This window comes from Lampetra fluviatilis, chromosome 3 (assembly GCF_964198595.1).
Source record: "Lampetra fluviatilis chromosome 3, kcLamFluv1.1, whole genome shotgun sequence".
Lineage (NCBI taxonomy): Eukaryota > Metazoa > Chordata > Hyperoartia > Petromyzontiformes > Petromyzontidae > Lampetra > Lampetra fluviatilis.
In genome coordinates this window covers 18,383,321-18,400,307 of record NC_136277.1, presented here as the reverse complement: position 1 = coordinate 18,400,307, position 16,987 = coordinate 18,383,321, and the positions used below count along the sequence as shown (strand labels likewise).

The 16,987-nt window shown below is 40.7% G+C and overlaps 1 protein-coding gene across 1 annotated transcript in view; it reads right to left on the bottom strand.

Annotated features, from left to right (window-relative positions):
- The window catches only part of LOC144953784 (synaptic vesicle glycoprotein 2C-like), an 88,613-nt gene that overhangs the window by 10,004 nt on the left and 61,622 nt on the right, over nt 1-16,987 (bottom strand). The window contains exons 10-11 of the mRNA XM_078884429.1: nt 14,820-14,953; nt 12,887-13,090 (exon numbers count right to left, since the gene is read on the bottom strand). Coding sequence (XP_078740555.1) covers nt 12,887-13,090; nt 14,820-14,953 — 338 coding nt within the window. The remainder of the gene's footprint in view (nt 1-12,886; nt 13,091-14,819; nt 14,954-16,987) is intronic.

The following is a 16,987-nucleotide window of genomic DNA, read 5'->3' as shown; positions in this document are numbered from 1 at the left end:
AGGACCCGGAGAAGTATACACGAGAACATGCAAACTCCAAACATACAGGCGTCAGAGTTGGGATCGAACCGAAGACCTCCTGTATACCAGGCAAGGTAGTTAACATCTCACCACTGTGGCGCCCAATGACAATGGGATTCCAGCAAAAGAAAGAAATGGCGAGGTTTGGTGAAATCAACAGCAATGACCGTAATATGACCTCTCAGCCTTGACCAGAAATACACACACTACTGTAGAGCCATGGTGCCCTGCTGCCACATGTTGGGAATTAGGTGTCACATATAATGGCGTGACCCATACGGTGCAGCTTTCAGGAAACTAGTTCAGAGAAGTGTAAAAACAAAGTCTCTCTAATCGTCAATAACAAAGTTATTATTCAGAAAAATACATTTATCGATGTGCAGTAAGCATGAACAGATCTGCATTGTAGAAATCCACAAATAGGTTCACAAGTACAGCAAGATGACTGGTACAGAACATCGTCAATGACTAAATAATATTGTTGTGTCAGATTGGTTCTGCAATGAGCCAAACAACTTCAAAGATTCAAATACAGCACCCAAACATTCGAATTGTTCATAAATCAATCAATTAAATGTTAGCAGTCCATTTCTCATATAGTATTGGGATGGAATTATTTCTGGTATACACATATATAGACATATTACTGGTAGGAACCCACTGGTTCCACCAGCCCACAGGGGATTATTGTGCCTGTCCGTCGTGCAGGGAGGGGCTGGGTGGGGAGGGAGGGGCTGGGTGGGGAGGCTGGGGAGGGGCTGTGTGGGGAGGGTGGGGGTAGGTGGGGAGGGTAGGGAGGGGCTGGGTGGGGAGGGTGGAGAGGGTGGGGCTGGGTGGGGGGTGGGAGGGGTGGGACTGGGTGGGGAGGGGCTGGTCACCCCGTGGTGCCCTTATAAAACTCAACGTTAAACCTACTCACGCCGGCTTGTGCCCGCCCTCACAGTCGGGCATATTTACGGAATACACCACGCCGCCATTGACCCTGGCCATTGACCGAGCAACCCAACGTTCCTACCAGCTCCCTCCGCAGGAATGTGTTCTTACCACTCTCTGCACAAATCAAAGGAACACTTCAACAAAGTCGATGAGATGGCAAATGAAACCTACTGAAGTGACACCGGAATAACTTTTGTGACGCCATCTTTTTTTTCCAAACAATACAAGATTGCTGCCTTTAATACATTTTATTTAAAATCAGTAGGTGAAATCCCATTGATACAGCATACCAAAACCTTGCACTAATGCAGATTCACAATGCAAAAGAAAATATTCAACAGCAAAAACATTTCCCCAAATGCCATGAGCTAATTCAACTTGCAATGTGTGGTGTTTCAAGGAATAAATAGGCAAAATCATGAATAACAGCCAGCCCTGAAACAGGGCAAGGACGTAAAAGGTGACCAGGTCTCAGGTGTAATGAGTTGAGAGTCTCAACACATCACCGATGATCGTAATATTAAATTTAGGTTCCGCACTTAATTTGGCGAAATTGCAGCTCTGGGAATTGAACAATGTCATGCTCTGAACATTACTCGCTGCTGCAAGGCTGGTGGGAAAGTGCTGCCCATCCCCTTATTTTGGAGACCAGAGAAGTCCTGAATGCATCTTAGAGGTACTGTAGCTCTGTGGTATTCGGTTCCAGACGCATACTTCGTCTCATATGACACCAATAGCACAATCGGGATAAAATGTGTGGGGACAAGACAAACAAAAAGATGCTAACACAATCTACCAGTGTGCCCAATCAATCAGGTCCCAATCGGAAAGACTCACACTTACCCACAATCATTGGTGTGTCTCTCTGGTAATAAAATGACACGTACAAAGATTACAAATATAGCCTACATAGACTATTACAGAAAAATGTTGCTAGAGAGCACCTAATGAGGCCTAAACAGTACATAAGGGGGTGGTGTAGCCAACACCATGCTTTGTTTCCATAATGCTGATGTAACACACAAACCCAGGTACTCATTTAAGGCTGTGTCAACCTAGCAGAGGTCCAGAACCAATTAAAATATCACTCACCAATAATGTTAGACATGGCCAGGAATAAAACTCAGGTTTTGCAGCAAGGTAGGCTAACCACTACACCACTCCTCCCCTAGTATCGTAACATAAGTGCACTGTTGCAATGTTATGTAAACATTGATAATGAAAGTATAAAATGTATCGTCACTTTATTAAAATTTAAAACTTTCTTTTAAATGTCAAGGATACCTGCATTGCAGTGATTTCTTTTTTAAACATCTGTGATTTCCCATAAGAGAGTCAATCTGTACGATGAAAAGAGATAAGAGATGGAGATGCTAAAGAAACTTGATTCCTTCAGTGAAGCAATATAATTCAAGGAAATGAAGCTCTGTGCATGAGGTTTCTGACAAAAAAAATTGCTCTTTAGTGACAATGTATTATGAGTCGCATAAAATTCCAATAATTTTGTCGTGCACAGAACACAGCTAGTTGAACTGGAGTGGCACTGTACAGGTATCCATCCCCCTTGATTTACAAATATTCGGTTTACAACATTTCGTGTTCACGCAATTGACAAATTATGCATACTCGTTGTTTTTTTTTCGGTAAAGTCACGTAGGTAAAAAAATCAAATGAAAGCAACTAAATTAAATCACAACTGCTTAAGTGTGTCTTGTGCTTTCGCTACGTTGTCCCCACCTAGAGAAGGACACTTGTGTTGCGCCCGAAACGTCGTGATTTAATTTAGTTGTTTTCATTTATTTTATTTTTTACCTACATGACTTTACCGAAAAAACCCAAAGAGTATGAATCCTTGCAGTCACGAAAGCTTCAAATCTGAAATGATGCATACTTTATTTTTTATTAACGAAATCGAATTTCCGCGTTAATGAAATTTCACACAGCACAAGCCATGGAATCAAACGAGAACCAGCCGGGAGGCCTCGTCATCCATCCGCGGGTGTCACCCTATTCCTACAGTGTCACAGTAATGCCTCCAAGTCATTCCAGCATGCAGATGTTTTGGTGAGTTTCCTGTAAAGGTGAATTATTTTTGTTTAAAATTTAATTATTATTCAATATTCTTGGTTCTTTCCCTTCTACGTGACTTTACCGAAAGAACCAAGAATATGAATCCCTGCAGTCACAAAAGCTTTAAATCGAAATTTATTATTCAATAGTTTCAATATTTACTTTATTTATTATTTATTTCTGTATTTTTGTATTGTGAAAAGTTATTAAAGGTGTATATTTTTAGGTTCGGAGTGGAGTTTTAACGACTGTCCGAAACACACCCCCCTAATTTTTTTTATTAAATTAATGGGACAACCCATTCCAATTGACGAAATTTCCTTTTACACGAGTGTTTTTGAGGAACGCCTTCCTTTCCTAAATCGAGGGATATCTGTATAGATGTGTGCCTTTTGACAAAACAGCCAGTGTGATTTATTTTGTGTCAAAGAGGAAATAAGAGCTAATATAAAGCTCACAGTGATGGACAGAACTAAGTTGGTCGAAGATTAAATGTAACGCAGAATGTAAAACTCTATCTAATTGCCCCGAGGTTGTCATAGGCACAATTGAAAAATCACGGTGTGCATTAAACCCTTATCATTTGCGTTATATATTTTTTTTATAATCGCGGTGCTATTTCACGACAAATTTACTATCATGCTCTTTGAAATTCACGGGGTTGTATTTTAAATATTCGTGGCCATTAAGAGGCGACGACTACCCAACAAGGAGTGTAGGCAGTCAGTCTGCCTCTGTCTGCCGCACTGTTTACAGGTAAGTGCGTTTATGTTCATCATAATTAAAGGTAAGTTAAATAACACAATATTATACAAAATATGTATTCATTATGTGAATGTTAAACACCGTACGTAGCCAACCGTGCTAATCGGAGGTGTGGGGGAAGTTCGTATGTTTATGTTTAAATCAGTTAGACAAGACACTCTACAAATCACACTTATCTTTGAGTGCAACAATGTCCACATCGGATTGGGAACACGTGGAAAAAATGACTGCCTCTTCAGCTGCCGCTATGTCGACTAAATGTAAGGACAACTTGATTTCCAAATTCAACCGCCTCTCAAACAAGAAACCGGACCCACACATTGAAAAAGCTAGATGTTAACAAAGTCGTAATTAATCGCAGTAACAGTCCTATTTCTGAAGGTTTGAAATCCGTTTTAGCTAAAGGACTAAACTTTGCAGTCACACCTAGACACATACCAGTTAATGATATAATTGCTCGAGTAGATGTAGCTCTCAAGGGCTTGAGTCACATCGCTGCAGACGTAGCAAGATCTGAAATCTCTGTAACCCTCAAAAACGCTAAGATGCCAGCTAGCAACATCAGCAAAGATGAGCGTTTTGAATTAGCTCAATTAAAAAAGAGGGATGACATTGTCATCCTCTCAGCCGACAAAGGCAATGCCACTGTCATCATGGACAAAATAGAATACAACAACAAAATTCAAGAACTACTCAACGATGGCAGCTATACAAAAATAAAAAGAGACCCCACCAACAGCCTCGTCTCCAAAACCAACAACATCATTTCTGCTTCAACCGCATTAATTGATCAGACCAAACAGTTCTCGTTGAAACCTTCTGCAGCCAGGCCACCAAGATTGTACGGCTTGCCAAAGATACATAAAGAAGATACACCTCTTCGTCCCATTGTCTCTACTATCAACTCCCCCACTTACAAACTGGCTCGTTTTTTGTCCGAAATCCTACGGCCTTTCACTGGAAAAACCACCTCTGCAGTACTAAACTCTACTGACCTGGAATCGACAATCAAGGGGATTGCCCTGTCCCCACACGACCTGCTTGTCAGTTTTGATGTGGTTTCCTTGTTCACCAAGGTGCCTGTGCCCGACACCATCGCAATCATTGAAGACTTGGTTCATCAAGGACTAAATGCTGGGGTACCCCCCCTGGTGAGACACTGCTTAACCAATACATACTTCACCTGGAATGGAACCTTCTACAAGCAAATTGAGGGCACCCCAATGGGCTCCCCCCTTTCTCCGGTTGTAGCCAACATCTTCATGGAGAAATTTGAGACGGACGCCATCCAGACTGCCACTCTACGCCCGACCTTATGGAAGAGGTACGTAGACGACACTTTTGTCATCTGGCCACATGGCCGGCCTGCTCTAGACCAATTTCTCGACCACATCAATTCCATACACCCAGCCATCAGATTCACCATGGAAGTCGAAAATGATGGCAAGCTACCCTTTTTGGATGTCCTAATCAAAAGGAGACCTGATGGTTCAATGAGCCACTCTGTCTACAGGAAAGCCACCCACACGAATGCTTATCTAAAACCGGATTCCCACCACCATCCATCCCAGAAGAATTCCCTCATCAAGACTCTATATCATAGAGCCCAATGCATCTCCGACCATGAACACATTTCCAGTGAACTCAAACACGTACGCCAAGCTCTTAAGGCTAATGGTTACTCCGACTACACAATCCGCAAAGCCATCACTCCAACCATTAAGAAGGATCCTGTTGAGGAGCCTTTCAAGACCATCACCTTACCCTACATTGCTGGGGTCACAAAAAGATCTCCAAAATCCTGATTAAACACAAGATCCAGGTCCGATTCAACACAGTACATAAAATCCGTGATCTGGTACCGTCTGTAAAAGATGTGATTCCAGACATACAGTACCCTGGCGTCTACAAACTAAGTTGCCTCTGTGGTAGCAGTTACATTGGGGAAACCAAACGACACGTCTCAGACCGCATTCGTGAACATAAAGCTGATCTAAAACACGGTAGGACAAACACCTCAGCCGTGGCAGACCACTGTTACAACTCAGTGGGCTCACATGACATTGACTTCTCCAAGACGGAGGTTCTCTGCAAGCCATCTGGCTATCATGAGAGATTCGTTCATGAGGCGATCCACATATACAAACACAGAGACAATTTTAACCGAGAAGATGGATTCAGGCTTAGCAATCATTGGAAGGACGTAATAAACCATTTCGATACACATTAGGGTGAGTTGAATAATACATAGTGTTATATTAAAATGTATAAAGTATAGGGTTGTTTACAGCAATACAGTATATAATTTAATGTTGGGCTTATCTATGGCAGTATATAGTACTGTATATGCTAAGAGAATAAAGTTTAGATGGAAGTATATTATATACTTCTTACGACGTAGAATTGTAATTTATTATTTGTTGTTAGTAACTCAGCTTATTGTAGAGTATAGTAAGTATCAGTTTATATTTTAGTTTTTTTTTTATGTAGTTTTTACTTTGGTTTTCTACGTGGTTGTTTGGTAAATGCAGCTACATATCATTAACATTCCTTTCCTTTATTAACGTTGTTCCTTGCGCCCCCCCGTGGTGCTGTTGATCCTGCATAATGCATGGGCATAATGGGACTTTGAAACCCCTCCGCCCCCCCTCCTACGCATTGCCCATTGGTATGCTAAAATTCCTCTTCATATGCACATTCTTTTGTTAAGGCGCTCCTCCTCGCTACACCTATATAAGCTCCTAGCTTGATAATGTCTCATTCTTCGCCTGAGGACGGCTGCTTGCGTTGTGGCCGAAACGTCGTGAGAATTGTTTTATTATGTTTTATTCTTTATTATTTTATTACTTCCCTTCTACGTGACTTTACCGAAAGAACCAAGAAAATGTAAGATATGTTTATGCCCCTAATCCTATTTTCATCATACGATTGGAATATTAATATTTGACGATTTAATATTCAAGCTGTTCTCCAGGAAGGTATCTCCTGCGAATATTAAGGGTTTATTGTATTGTAATTAAAATAATGACAGCACGTTGTTATTTTACTGCTGGATGAGGCCTCTCCACAGTGTGTAGGTTATAGGTTTTATTTTACCATACTTCACAGTACTAATCTTGATTTGAACACAAGGCAGCAGACATCGTGCTGCTCGCAGCAGACATCGCGGCTAAAGACGGGCGCTTGTGTTGCATTCGAAACGTCGTGATTTATTGTTTTATTTCTACCTACGTGACTTTTCCGAAAGAACCAAAGAGTATTCACAGTACTAGTCAGTACGGGTTTGTGAAGTGGGTGGGGGGAGGTGCAGGGTGGATTCCAATATTACTCACCATTGATGTTAGCTAAGGTTGGGAATCGAACTCGGGTAGCTGGGTTCATAAGCGCAGTGTAAAAACCACTGCACCGCCACTCCACCCCATATACTATACAGTAAAACCTTGGATTGCGAGTAACTTGGTCTGCGAGTGTTTTGCAAGACGAGCCAAAATTTTTAATAAATATGAATTTGATAAACGAGCGAGGTCTTGCAATACGAGTAGCACGTATACTGTTTGTCCGCCGAGCGTCACGTGATCACAACTGATATACGAGTGCTTTGGATTACAAACACGTTTCCGGAACGAATTATGCTCGCAATCCAAGGTTTTACTGTATTAGCAGACATTACATAGAGCGAATAACCCCACATTTTGGTAATGTAGAATTCCCATCAATGGCTCAATATTTGTTTGAGAAAGGAAACATTTTGACATTTTTTTTATTTTAGCAGCACTGCTCGATTGGTGTTTGCAAACGACAGGAAGGGGGTGGGGGGGGGTTAGGGCCAATTTGCTCACTTCTGCGTGAGAGAGACAGGGTCATGCCACTACTCTCAAGAGTTGTGACAGAAGCAGTGAAGAGGCCACTGCTGTGCATGTTGCACTGATTCACTGCAATTGCTGAAACGTCTGCTGCTGCCTTCTACAACCTCAGCTCTATTCACAAACTGGATGAGTACCAACTGCGACATTCCTTCCACAAGGCATCATTGTACAATTAACTTTGTGGCCTTTGATTACAACAATGAACAGTTATGTGAAATTATGCTCTCCCAGTGGTCGTGTGGATTTTTTCTCCAGGTTCTCCAGTTTCTGATGATGTAGAGCCATGCCTTCCCTTATTTTCCTCTAAGTAATCTGTTCATGGGATTTCCATAAAATGTTGGTTACAGTTGCAAAGAGATGCAGAAGACAGTAAATGCCGCTACCCAAGCTTTAAAAACATATTTTGTCATGTTATATAAGCCTTAATATATATTTTTTAAATACTGTACATAAATTATGAGGAATTTCCCAGAAGTTATAACATATTTCCCCAAAGTCACGTCTTAAATTTGTGGATATTAATTCATGAGAATGGCTTGAATCTCATGAATTTGTTTCGATGGCAGTAGCCCTCCAACAACACGACAATGCCAGACCACACATGAGCCATACGAAATCAAAGGCCATTGCACAATTTGGGTGAGGGTGGTGCACTGTCTACCATATAGCCCAGACCAGGCATCCTCAGATTTTCAGCCGTTTCATCCTTTAAAGGATGACCTACATGGGCAACATTTTGAAAAGGACACTCCTTTGCAGCAGTCTGTTCACAAGTGAAATGATGACGTGAATTAAATTACTTTGCTTCCACGTTAGCCTTAAGTGCTTGGACAAGGATACAGACCACGTGTTGAAAAACAAATGATCATGACAACCCCATGAATGAAAATAAAGTGTAAATTTTTACATGTTTAAATAAGTAAAGATTGAGAGTAAAAAAAAAACATTCAACATTACTTTTGGAGCATCTTTTCAAATCAAATAACAATACGCCTGCAAAAACGTCGTATACAGACACTGTGATAAAATATGATTTAGACAGCAACATTTGGCAAGTTATTACTATAGCAGCAACTCTTCCCAGTGCTCGCGCAATAACGAGCGGTGAGGTGAGTCTCAGTGGAACGAGACCAATAAACTACACTGATGCTGCTTATGGCTACGTGGGCTATAGTTTTGAGTGTGGTCGTGCCATCACGATGACTTCATCAGAATATAGTGCTGGTGCACTGTCTGTCCAAGATGCACAACTTTTCCTCGCCAATACAGCAGGACCCATTCTTATTGGTGTCGATATAGGGGGTGCTATTTTGTGAATCTTGTTATCCATGTTTATCTCTGAAATTGACTCATCTTATCTTACCTGTGAGGCCGCAGATAAATATGGATAAACAAAGGAAATTGCCTCCACTTCTGGGTGACTGCTTGTGGCGGGTGTATAATAGGCTCCATGTAGTGTTTCCGAGGACAACTTCACAGCAAAGAGATAACATGAATGCCAGGAGGAATATGCTGCTCGAATAATCACGGATAGCAGGAGACGGCTACAGTGACAAATACGCTATGGATATAAGCGGATAATAGGATTCCTCTTATCTTCATGTAATAAGAGATCATGGGATCACGCAGCAAACAGCAACGGGATATCAACATCATCATTATCAACAACATAATCAATCCATTATGATTCAATCCATTAATCCACACAGTGACTAATTATTTCTGCTCACGCGTTCATAATAGGAGTAATTTCCCCACACTATCTGCAAACACAAATGATATAGGAGGAATGGATATGTGGATAATAGGATTTTTGTGTACGGATTTAGGGCAGAGGAAATAGGCATTGCAAGAATAAGGAGTTCAACCGTGTTTTTTGTGATACATATATCAAAGTGTTACGTGATACCAGTATGAGGATTGTGGAAAAAAAATGGTCATTAAACTTGATCGTAAATCCTTGACAAACACCATAATTAGAGTTGTGGTGCCATGAGTACTTTTCTTTCAATTTCACCTGCAGTTATTCGATTGAGACTGATACATAATTTTTTTATTGCTAATAAACTTCGATATTTCAATCATCTCTACAGTGACTTAAACAAGCATTTAGTTATGAGGTTGTGCCAATGCTTTTTTGTGTGTGGATTGTTCAAAGCCTAAGGTAACAAAAATAATTACATCAATTAACAATGAAATGACGTAAGTGTCCATCAAAGAAGAAATAATGCCTTGACTGAATGACATCACATAGTTATGGATTAAGTTATATAACAATGATATTCAATATTATTTATAAAATAACTACAGTAATCATAAACACGTATCTCTATGTGTGTGGGGGGGGAGTGGTAGTGTCGTGGTTAGTGGGTCGCGCTAAGAACCTGACGACCTGAGTTCAATTCCCACTCACTGCCAATACCAGTGATGATTTTCATAACTGGTCCTGGGCCTCCCCTAGGTTGACTCAGCCTCAAATGAGTACCCGGTGCGGTGTGTAAACATCGCCACTTGGGAGACAAAGGCGGATGGGCATGGTGCTGGCCACCCACTCCCTTATGTGCCGTGCTGGCCTTCACAGGTGCCCGCTAACAGCACTTTCCCCAAAAGGCTGTTTAGGCTGTTAAGGCTATTACAGGATATCTTTACCTTTGTACACATACGCACTGCTGCAATACATTTTATTTAATAATGATGACAATACTCACAATATACTCTGAAACAGTAGACCCCAGAGGTGTGGACTCGAGTCATGTGACTTGGACTCGAGTCAGACTCGAGTCATGAATTTGATGACTTGCGACTCGACTTGGACTTGCATAACAATGACTTTGTCCCACCTATGAGATGTGGACTCGAGTCATGTGACTTGGACTCGAGTCAGACTCGAGTCATGAATTTGATGACTTGCGACTCGACTTGGACTTGCATAACAATGACTTTGTCCCACCTCTGGTAGACCCCCCATCATCATTGTTGATACAAAACAGCACCACCAGAAGTTAGATCAGACGTGCAGGGCAGTCAACATTGGTTGTTTTATGGATAGACTGTCCACTGTCACAGGGACATGGAATTGACACTACGGGTGCAGGACTATCAACAGCAATGAACACCGACTTAAAGCTTTCGTGACTGCAGGAATTCATATTCTTTTGGTCTTTCGGTAAAGTCACGTAGATAGGTTCATGATGACGACCGCTTGTGTTGTGATCGAAACGTCGTAGTTTTGTTATTTTCTTTTAACCTATCTATCTACGTGACTTTACTGAAAGACCCAACGAATAGCAATGAACGCCATCCACATTAATTGTTTAAGTATAAGTTATCTACCAGGTTGTACTTTTTAACAACTTAGTTACAACATCATTTTGGGGCATGGAGGGGTTGTGTTACATGATGACGTAACATAGATTACATACCCCATGTACAGTGAATTATCAGCAAAAATGTATATTCACATGACTGTGGTGCGAGTGTGTCGGTTTTGCAGCCCAGATGTGTGCACCCATTATTACCCTGCAGAGCCAGGTTCAGATTGGTGGAAAGCTTCCTGCTGAAGTGAAAGTAGTTTTCACAAATCCTGGCTGCATGAAGTTGCTGCAAAGTTTGTGGAAAATTCCCGCTGGTAATTCAGCAAAGGGCCCTTGTCAGTCGCCAATATCAATAGCTCATAAACATTTGATACCTTTTGAACATGCTAACCCATGCTGTAACACATCCGTGAAGGTGGATATCCATTTTATTTTGTCGTGGCCCATCTCCTACACCAACCTAAGCCTGAACACAGGCCCACTTATATGTTGTGGATTCCACTATTAAATGTGGCTGAAGCCAATGCTTTCACCTGATGCAACGCATTTAGTTGCAAGTTCCACTTGCTATTGCAGAAAAAAAGGCTGGCCATTTCTCCAGAAAAACATCGGTAAAAAGACGGGCTTCTTCAAACAAATTAATTGAGCCCAAAATGGTTGGTTTTCAAAGGGGCAAGGTCTATAGTGCAAGGGGAGATATGCATATAGTAGACTCATTAAACATACTAATTGGAGATCGCTTGTGTTTTTTTTTACAGTTAATAAAATATTCATAATGCTCACGGAGGAGCAATTGGCACAGCGGGGATGTGGGGAGAAGACTCCAGCAAAGGGGGTCAGAGATGAGGAATGATTTTGTGCAGAATTAAGTGTGGTTAATTGTTTACTGTATGCATTATTTAAAAGTAACATGCAATCAAGAAAGCCCAATAATAGGAGTTATTAAGCAGCATAATTTCTGGTGAAGGCATGCGGGTCATGTTAACTTCGTTACTGAAAAAATAAGCAACAAGTGGTTAAGTTTGCATCTCCGTAGACACATATGGAACTTGCACATCAATATTTAACAATTACGTTGATAGTGATTTAAACAATTGTCACGATTCATGCGTTTTTTGTAGAATACTTTAATATTGTTCTCATTTTTACTCTCCTTTGTATTGTTTATCATTTGTTCTATCTCATTTGAACAGTCTTGTTTACTAAATTATCTCATACTGTAACATTAGCATATGATTTGCATGAACGTTAGCATTTAAATATCTTGATTGTAAAAATGTATTGTAACTGTTGAATCTATGAATTACATGCTTATAACATGCAAGGAATATTAGCAAATTCATATGCAGGTAAAAGTAAAACGTACAGTATTTATTATATATTATAATGGTCAGTATCTGAATCTTTATTTATACTGGAGGACTCCAATGAGCTATAAACCTCTTTTTCAAAGTTGTCCAGTAGGGGAATATCAGAAAGTTACAATAACAACATACAAACACGATAGGTGGTGCAAAATATAGGATATGTAAGCAAATGACTGAAAAACTAAAACGAAACTATTTGTATTTTACCAGTTGAAGCCCACTGAGCTATTAGATTATTTTTCTAAAGCGACCTGGCCACAAATGATAGCTCAAAGAAGTGGCTTATCGTGTGCAAATTTATAGCAGCCATTAAAATGTGGAAGGAAAAACCAGAGAACTCAGAGAAAAAAATCCACGTGACCACGGAGAGAACGTGCAAACTCAAAATATATAGGTGATGAAGATAACACATACAATAGTATCATAGTAACTATGCTTCATAATGTAAAATGGCCCCTAGCCAAAGGTAACATGGTGGTGGGGGTTACTCAGTGTGACACATTAATAACCGGCTAATACCCTGTGACGGAATTGGCCGTTCACTCACCAATCATCTTAAGGCGGCCAAGGCGGTCCATAAGCAGAGCAGAGACAATGTTCCCAGGCAGCACAGCGAGCGAGCCCAGGAAGGAGACAAAGTAGACCCAGTATGCACTGAAGTCGTCGCTGAAGTCAATCTGACAACCCTTCTTGCTGTTTATGAACGAGGAGTTGATGAACACCGTCCCAATGAACTTGAACTCAAACAGGTCTGGTGGGGCCCATTGCGGGTGGGTTGGAAGGGGGTAATAACATTGGCATTAAACATCAAAGACAAAAGATCCCCCGTGTAGCCTTAACAGACTGTTGGGGGGCAAGTGCTGTTAGTGAGTAGCACCTATGAAGACCGGTACGGCACACAAGGGAGTGGGTGGCAAGCACCACGCCCGGCCGCCTTTGTCTCCCTAGCGGCGATGTCTACACATCACACCATGTACTCATTTGAGGCTGAGTCGACCTAGAGGAGGCCCAAAACCGGTTCAGATAATCGTCACTGGTGTTAGCCGTGAGCGGGAATCGAACTAGGGTCGTCAAATTAGTAGCGCAGTGTGCTAACCGCTACACTACTGCTTCCCACTAAAAATCAACACACATACACACACAAAAAACAAGAAAAATAATCGCAAGTTACAGTATCTATAAAAATAAACACAACAAAATAAAATGTAATCCAAAAGTGCTCACCACAATGTAACAACGAAAATTATAATAACACAAAGAGAAAAACAATTATCAATATAAAATACATTTCATTGTATGTCCTGTAAAATGTTGAATGCTGTAGATTAGGCAGTCTGTGGTAAGTCTAACATGCTGTGAACAGTCAGACAAATACAACTTTCCTTTTCTAATGCAGCAAAATCCTTTTTAATACACATTATTTCGTCACAATGCTATCGGAAACAGCGGTACAATGCATAACTACGTATTACCATTTGGTATTTTTATGCAATTTCAGGAATTCCACCGTTCATCTATCTTTCCATCATCCATAGACTACTCTGAGGTAGCCATGGCAGTCCATATGCTTATGAGCCCTTATAAAAGTGAAACATTTTTCATGCCGTTCATGCTGTGGACGATCTGAATGCGAGTTCTGACTGCGTTTGTCGTCATCTTTGTTCATAACCATTGCCTAAAAAACTCTTAAATAATGTATCAACATGTAATAACATTCGTTGCAATTTTTTGTTTTTGACAATCAATAATGGATTGTACATTATTAGCTTTTTTTTCATACAAATTAGCTCTGTAAAGTGTAATTTTAGTCCAGGAGATTAGATTAACTCTGCCTTCATCATGATTTCCAGGCAAACGGAAGAAAAACAAGAGGAGTTTCCAGCACAATTCTTTGGCAAATAACAGATCGTATAATAGGATTTTTCCCCTTTTTTATGGCAGCAAAACTGAAACCTTTTTACAAGGATTCATGTCTGCATTAACCACAATACTTGCAGTCAAAATGCAAACAAAAGACACACTATGATATTATATGCATTGTCCTTGAAACTGATTGGTCCATACCAAGGGACGGCTTTCTTTTTAGCCTCGACCCAATTGGTGCTCGACCAGAGGACAATGATAGTACATTGTCTTTGAGCTGTACGCCTTTTGGCGTCCTCTGGTCGAGCACCAATTGGGTCGAGGCTAAAAAGAAAGCCGTCCCTTGGTGTGGACCAATCAGTTTCAAGGACAATGCATATATTATCATAGTGTGTTTTTTGTTTGCATTTTGACTGCAAGTATTGTGGTTAATGCAGACATGAATCCTTGCAAAAAGGCTTCAGTTTTGTTGCCAGAAAAAAGGGGAAAACCCCTATTATTATATTTTGGTACTGACAAAGGAGATCTAATGATGTAAATAACAGATCGTTAGAATGCCTAACTCGTGACACTGTAAAACTCTACAACATGGTGCCGAGTGGTGCATTGCTGCCTACCTGTATCAAAAAACTTAGTGCCTTCAAATGTGCAGTTCTTGAAAAAGGTGTTGGTTGAGGTGATGGATTCGAAGGTGCAGTTCTTGAACAATGAATCCTCAAATGTCACCGACTTCAACTTTATGTTTGTGAATCTGTAAATAAAATGTGTATCAGTACATGCATTCACAAAGCCACGTGTTGTTGTTTGTAATACGTTCAACAACACTGTAAACACATCCTGTTCACCTGTTTGCGTAACTGTGGATTTATTGAAAGCTTGGCGAAATGTATTAAATGTGATGAAGATTCCAGTTAAGATTAAAAATAAATGTAAACAGAGCAACAGGTGAGCATATCAAAAACAAGTACAGTACCTCCATTTACCTTTGCAAAACAATGAGTGGTCATTAATGATGAGAGAATCAGTGATGTTGGAACTGGAGTGAGAACGTGACAATAACTTAACAACGCACTAACCAGCGTGGTGAAGTATGATCAAACAACCCCCACGACTAACATGGCTTGGCAAGGCTGTCGTCTAGGAGTAGAATAACAAGCGGCCTGTACATTATTCTTCTAATTATCTTATTGAAGAAGCTAACATTTTCGACATACTATACACAACGTGAAGAGATTCGTGGCTTGAAAATTTAGTTAGACATAGGATGGATTGAGAGAAATAAACAAATATCCATGAAATCACCATCGATATTATGAAAAACGAAAGACAAGCCACTATAAAGCAAGACCCACCGATCACTGAACAAACTGCCCCACGTGGTGAAATCAGGCCACGTGGGGCAGTGGTGCTCACAACTGTGCAAAACTATCGCCAGTGGGATCGTCATGAATTAGCCTCACAGAGGTTCATCAACATTGTCTGATTGTGGCGAGAGGCTTAATATGTAGAGCGATTGAGTTTCCATGGGGTGAATCGGTTCATCACAGGTGTGTTTCCTAGGCATATAACGATGCACAGATTTTATCATTCATGTTAAGTTTTGCAATTGCACAACATGCATTTATTCATGTGAGTAGCGATATTTGACGCAGTTTTTTTTTATTTAGATGCCAATTACATGCTAATGTTACATTTCCGTTTGTGGAGTGACCAAAAGTGTACACATGATAACAATACAAAACTATATGGCAAACATGAGACTCGCATCGTATTTACAGTCTCACACCCTTTTCGAGAACTATCGACCATGGAAGAGCAGTAACCAGTTAGAATGAGACACTTGCTTATTCTAACGAGAAATATTGCCCATCCTTAAACAAGTACGTAGATGGGTCAATCTTATTGAAATTGATGAAGAAAGGCTCTTTACGAATATTTGTTGACTTGATCATAAGAATAAAGAAGGGAGGTGAACATTCAGCAGGGGTCTCCCCTCCCCCACACTGCCCCCCACCCCACAGCTAAAATCCACCTCCCCCTCAACAACAGCTCACGTCTTAAGGTCGAAAGATACAATTAGCCACCTGACATTTTCAAGTTTTTGTTGTACATTAAGAAATGTAAATTGATATTGGATACAATACAAGCGCCTGCTTAAATCAAATAGTACATCATATGTGGGTGAAATTGAATGCATCCTATTAATATCCTTTGAGAACCTGGTCTGATGAGAGCTCAGCACAGGACAGCCATGAAGAGGCATTAGAGCTTCTTGTCTCGACATGAAAACAATGTTTTGTTGCATATATTTTGCTGAAATAAACTTCGAGTTGCACTTAAAGGGCATAAGTAATACTGACAATATGGTTGCCATTTAAATTTAGAACTGTTGTGGTCGATCACAGTCTATGGTCGATCACAATTCGTCAAGCTGGGCACGAACATCGCCTATGCCGTACCTAGTTTGCGTACCACTGGGGTTCGTCCTCAGGCCCTTCAATTTTCATAACACGTTTCTCCGATTGCCAATGTCATCCCATTGCGTGACATCAAGTTCCATCGGTATGCTGATGACACACAATTGTATACCGCAGTGAAGTCAAAGTTCGGTATTGGAGTGCCTTGGTAACCTCGAAGATTGCTCGTGTGGTTTTCACGAAACAAAATGCTGCTTAATCGAAAAAAAATCTGTAATTCTGCTGGTTAGCACTCAGGCGAAAACAAATATTAGGAGGATCAGGTGTGGCAGTCGCGGATTCCAGGATTGAGTTTTCTACTCATCTAA